The sequence below is a fragment of the Pterocles gutturalis genome, unplaced genomic scaffold (assembly GCF_000699245.1).
Source record: "Pterocles gutturalis isolate BGI_N339 unplaced genomic scaffold, ASM69924v1 scaffold361, whole genome shotgun sequence".
Taxonomy (NCBI): Eukaryota; Metazoa; Chordata; class Aves; order Pterocliformes; family Pteroclidae; genus Pterocles; species Pterocles gutturalis.
The window spans coordinates 40,419-46,418 of record NW_010105115.1 but is presented as its reverse complement, the minus strand read 5'-3'; the positions used below and the strand labels follow the sequence as shown (position 1 = coordinate 46,418).

The following is a 6,000-nucleotide window of genomic DNA, read 5'->3' as shown; positions in this document are numbered from 1 at the left end:
ATACAGTTAGCAGAATTATGACCAGTAACTTACAACTCTGAAAATGTAAAGCTGACCTCAAACCCCACAGTTTTTACTTCAGGTTTAAAAATTTCATAGGAAAAATAATTTTAAGAGACCCATTCCTTTAGCATGGTAGAAATGTAAAAACCTGGTTTCCATAATCACAGCCTTTCTCGCTGAGCAGCTCAGTCAGGTGAAATATGTATAAGGTCACGTGAGACACAGAATTTCACATATACTGCAGTTAAACAGAACACCTTACATTTTGTCACATCTGAGGTCTGTTCCCTAGCATTTGCACATAATTCATCTGGGGGACACATTACCCACAGAAGAGTCTTCACCACTGTGAGCATCACTTGCAAAATTCATCAGTTTAAAAGACATACCAGATGCAAAGAGACACTCCCACCGCCCCAAGAATGCCTTAAACACTTGGTGTACTGAGTTTAGCAATATTTACTCCTAAATTTCATCTCTGTGTATGTGAAAGATAGGGTGCTTTTGCCTTTAAAAATTTAGTAGGCAACTAAACTGAACATTATACGCAGTAAGCATCTTAGTATTTTATTCATTGCATCTTTTATACAGAATAAGCTTCACTGATATTTAATTCACTGCAGTATTCTGCTGATGTAGCAACAAAAGATTACATTATAAACAAAGAACAAGATTTTTGACTTTAAAATTTTTTTATATATGTGTAAATTTTTTCAGTTGACAAACAGCATCACAATTACTGAAGAAAACTGAAATAAGCAGGTAAGCTAAGGCCAATTTTTTTAATCTCCAATTGATAATTTTCCTATATTTATCATAAATATTGGAAGCTAAACTCCAGTAACTAAAAATAAACATACCTATAATTTCCTAGCAACCAGGATTCAAATAATGGAGAAAACATACAACAACAAAAATGTTTCTTTTCACTTAAGTTGACATCTGCAATCTATTTACATTATATATGTTAAAATTCCACAGGATCATGGAGGGTAAGGAATTTTGAAATATCCTGTTAAGCATTACTTAAAATGGCACTTTCATAACTCAGGTCTGGGATTTTAAAATTGCTAAAACTTTGAAAGACAATACACTGCAGTATCTCTATACCAATATTACATAAAAAAGACAAACTACTCCATAAAGTGTCACTGAGATGCTCAACCAAAAATAATATACATTTGTATCTTTATCAAGATAGATATTACTGTAAAAATGCTCACATTAAAAATATAGTTATTATTGTTTGGATTTTCATTAAAACTAGAAGGGACTACATGAGCCAAAGTATGAGGAATTCGTATATAATGACATGCTTCCTCATTTTATAGCACTAATAAAAATAATAATAGAGAAAGCTCTATTATAAATCTTTAATAATGATGGTATAGTTTCCTAATATTTTTTAAAAACTTTACTCTGTGGGTGTATGTGCATGCGAGTCTGTGCACATGTGCTTGTGTACATAAAGACACAAACACATAAAAAACATCAAATTGCATATATTACACAGATACACACATATCCACATTCCTGCATATAACACTTCTGTAATGCCAACAGTATGCAGGGTCTCTTCCATGTGACAATCAAGCGCCACAGGACATGCTTTCTTATTATTTCTCTTTTATGTTTTAGCCAGTAAATGTAATAACACTTTAACATTTGGCCAAATATGTGTTAAGATTTTTTTAAAACATTAAGTTATTTAGCCATAACATCATACACAAGAAATAAATGATACTGCAAAAATTTCTGATCACAAGTTCAACAGGAAAGTTCATCATGAAATTGAACGTACATTATTCTAAAAATTAGTATTCAAAGATTAGTTAAATATTATGGCAAAGTACTTGGAATTTGTAGAAAGTTTAAAAGGTAATTCACATTACAAAGACTGGAGATACTTTATAGATAGAACTTTTCAATATGGATATGACTGGCATTTATTTTTAAGCTTATTTCTATTAGAAATAGACTTGTTTCCTGTACAGGTGATGCTTTGTCTATACCATATACAGTAGAAAAATAAATTCTTTAGCAACCTAGAAATAGTTTATAAAACTCTTGAAGTTTCATTTTCTTTGCTAAACATGCCAAGATTAGACTGACAACTATAAATAAAAAGCTATATAGACAACAGGTAAAGTAGAACAAGTTAAGAATACTACAATTTACAGGACAGGCTTTATTGTACTATTAATTCCTGTGTGCTTTGCAATAGGAATAGAGTTGACTTTTCTTTTTTATGTTTTCTTAGAAAAGATAATTACTTGCAAGAATATAACACAATATCAAGATAATTTATAATATACATGTACTTCAAACAGCAGCCGGGTTTATGGTATTATAGTAATCTAGAATGATAATCCAAGTCAAAATTAGAAGTACAATACCTAGGACATAAGTGGAAAAGGCAATTTTTATTTTGGGAAAATGGAGCAAATCAAACTCTTAAAAGCCTTAATTCTCAAAATCATCTATTTACTATAATACATACAAGACGATCTTAAATCTTGTTATAAGTGAAGATTACAACAGTGACCATCATAAAGCTTTTTTTTTTTAAACTACACAAAACACTCTAGCAGCTGAATGAGCCAAAACTTTTTCTTCTTTGCAGACCTGAAAAGGTATATTTTGAGCATGAAGGAAAAAAAAGCTGCTATGAAAAGTCTCGCAGGTAGTGTTTATCTATGGTCTCCCCTTCGCTACAATTTGTAACCTTCTAAATTTTTTTACCACTAACAAAATATTTAACCAAAAGATTTGTTTAAATTAAGCAGCATTCTTTTACAGCAAAATTGGTACCTATGTAAAAAGAAAATAAATGGAAAAAAAAGGAGATAATTTAAAAAATGGTGCAAAAAAAAAAAAAGTCATTTGAATTTTTAGTATAACATACCACAGGAAAAAAATATGAATACGAGTTTACGTGATTTTATATATACACACTCCAAAGAGGTTAATTGTCAGTACCCAAAGTATTTATTGCTATCTATTAGCAATGCATTTTTGTATATCTTTAAAGGGTCACATAAAAATAGATTTAAAGAATAGATTAATTGAAGTCCTAGATTAAAACATTGTTTGGTTTAGAGAATTTTACTACAACAAAATTCATGTTTATGTATGAAAAGTTATATAACCTTATATGAAAATGTCATGAACTATTTTCTAAACACTACATGTATTCCCAAGCGGGAAAAATTAAAATATCTAAAATATATTAGATTAAGTTTACAAGACCATCAATGATCTTTTAAACATGCAGCTGTTTACAGAATTAACAGTTTTACAAAATGTTTAGTTCAGTAATGGAACATAAAGAAATAAGTAGGCAACATCAAAATTTTTGTACAATATTTGAAACTCACTTTTACAACAAGCATGTCCTTGGTATTGTGCTGTAAGAAATAATAAGCAAGTTCACCCACCCTTAACAAACTGTCCACAGGTTTACTTACAAATAAAGACAGATAGTGAGGGATTGTAAAATTCTCAACAGTGCATTTGCATTCTTCCATAAACCATCCTAAGCATACCGTCACATAAGTAGCCAGGAGACTACAAAATAAACTATAGCTGGGCTTTAGTTGTTTACACAGAATGCTTGAATGTGAATAAAATTGCCAAAAATAGCATGTTAAATAACAAAAACAGCCATAAAGCAGGCTGTAAGCATTGAATGTTTCATAAATGTAATTTTGTAAATCATTAAATTTCTATAGAAAAATTTTATTCACAATATATTGTGACAAACCGCCACAGGAATGATATAGTGATTGCAATAAGGTATCATGCAGCAGCAGCTTTGTACTTTATAGCAATTTTTGCTTTTAAAAATTAAACTCTCCAGTCATGCTTATCACAGCTTTTTTCTGCAGTGTGTACAAATGAGGAACACAGTACAGGATATAACAAAAAGATGTCCAATCAGCTGGATGGGAATTATTTTTCATAAATATGAAGTACATTACTGTATCCTGAAACATGCATGTCTATACCTTGTCTTTAGTGTCCAGTGCCAGGCTGCCTGCAATCATCTTCTATTTATATAATACCAAGAGGATCTGCTGGTAATTGTGACTGTATCAGCTGAGGCTGCAGTGGCGGTGGTAGCTGAAGAGGTACCATTGGTTCCACCATCTGCACTGCATTGGAAGGTGGCGGCTGACATGCCGCTGGGTTAGGTGCTTCTACAATCTCTCCGTTGTAAAAGAAAAATTGACACTGTTGAATGAAGGTCTCTATAACCGACTGGTGGATTTTGGTGGTAGAAAGAAATTCTCTGTTTTCAAAATCAGGTCTCATCAAAGTAGGCCAGAAACAAATTGATAAGTTATCAGCAGTCATAAAGTTGGTTTTATACTGCTGACTAACCCTGAAATGAGAACAACATGCACACAATGAATTTAAACTGGTATGCAATCAACTACAAATATTTTCATAGCCCTCTGTAAGCACTATCATTGGACAATCTCAAGATTTTTATTACTTTCCTCTAGCTATCCATAAAACAACCGTTCTTGTTTTCTTTAAGGAATTATGCAGAATAAAATTTAGAAACCATGACTTTTCCAGATTTGGACAGTGAACAAACATAAATCTGATTAAGCTTTTAATCGAGAAAGAAATTCAACATTCCACCAACAATTTGAAGTGCCAATAAACAAACTTTAAATTTCTCAATGAGCTACAGGATTTTGTAAAATTAAAATTCTGTCAATTAAAATGTCTAGAAGAAAAATGACAGAAATTACTTATTGCAGGACAGTCAGGTATTAACTAACATCTATGCACTCAAAGAAAAAGGCATCATATTAGATCACATGTTAAAAATAAACACAAATCCAAAAAAAATCAAGTGTTGATTAAAGCACATCTCTGCAGGTTTTTTCTTACTGGACAGCAACAGAATTTGGCCAATCTGTAGAGAACATAATCAGCGTAAATTTCACTCACATCAACATATATTCGCTCTGTTTTATTTTTCAATGTATAACGCAAAGGTTTCCAACTGAGTTTCTCTTCCTAGAAGTTTCCTACTTTTAAACAGGGGCTGAAACAGGCTCTTCACTTATGATCTAAATTCACTATTGCAATACTATTACAAGAAAAAAAAAAACATAAAAACCGACAAACAATCCTGTTAAAAAATTTATCATCTACAATTAAATGTCTCCTCAGAAAAATGCACTGCTTTTCCTAGTAATAGGCTAGAAAGAGCCAGGATATTTTGTTTTCTAAAAATACTTTGCATTCTAAAGTAACATCACAATTTTATCTAGAGGTTATTAGTGAGAGACAGATGAAAAATTGTGTGTTAATAAATCCGACAAACACCTAAGTTATACAGCTGGGAACATGCAATTCCTGTATTACAGTAGACAGCACAAAGGTAACTGAGCTACAGTTGACCCACAGAAATAGATGGAAATTAAAACTTCAGCAACTTGTCAGTTACAGTTTTGATGATTAACAAGAGCAGACTGCAAGAATTTCTGACAGCTGGCTGTAGTCCATACATTCAAAAGCTGTGAAAACCATAGTAAACACTAGAATTAATGCTATAAGAAAATATTTTCACTCATTTACAATGCATGCATAGTGGTAACAATAAAGGGTAGACTTCCATTTTAGCATGTGCATTACTTATTCCAAACAGTGTGAGGGTACACAAATAGCACCTCTCAATCTGCTTTGAATAAGTTTGGTCCAAAGGATATTTGGACACTATTTCTGAGTGATCATAACATTAATATTTTTTTCCCTAAAACAATTACATTTTAACTTCATTTAAACATTAAAAAAAATGTAAGCTTATAATTTTTATTCAAGTTTTCTTCCTATACCAATTTTTCTGTGTATAAATTCCTACCTATACTCTAGAGATAGAACAATGAGTGAGACTGTCACCAAGAATAAAATAAAATTTAAGTGTAAGACACGGTGATGGGACAATGAATCTGTCAGAGTTTTGAATCAGAACTGCCT

The 6,000-nt window shown here is 31.5% G+C and overlaps 1 protein-coding gene across 2 annotated transcripts in view; it reads right to left on the bottom strand.

Annotated features, from left to right (window-relative positions):
- Positions 1–1,947: 1,947 nt before the first annotated feature.
- The window catches only part of ARHGAP5 (Rho GTPase activating protein 5), a 36,722-nt gene continuing 32,669 nt past the window's right edge, over positions 1,948–6,000 (bottom strand). For both annotated transcript variants that reach the window (XM_010087241.1, XM_010087242.1), the window contains exon 6: positions 1,948–4,387. In XM_010087241.1, coding sequence (XP_010085543.1) covers positions 4,057–4,387 — 331 coding nt within the window. In that variant the 3' untranslated portion in view covers positions 1,948–4,056. The remainder of the gene's footprint in view (positions 4,388–6,000) is intronic.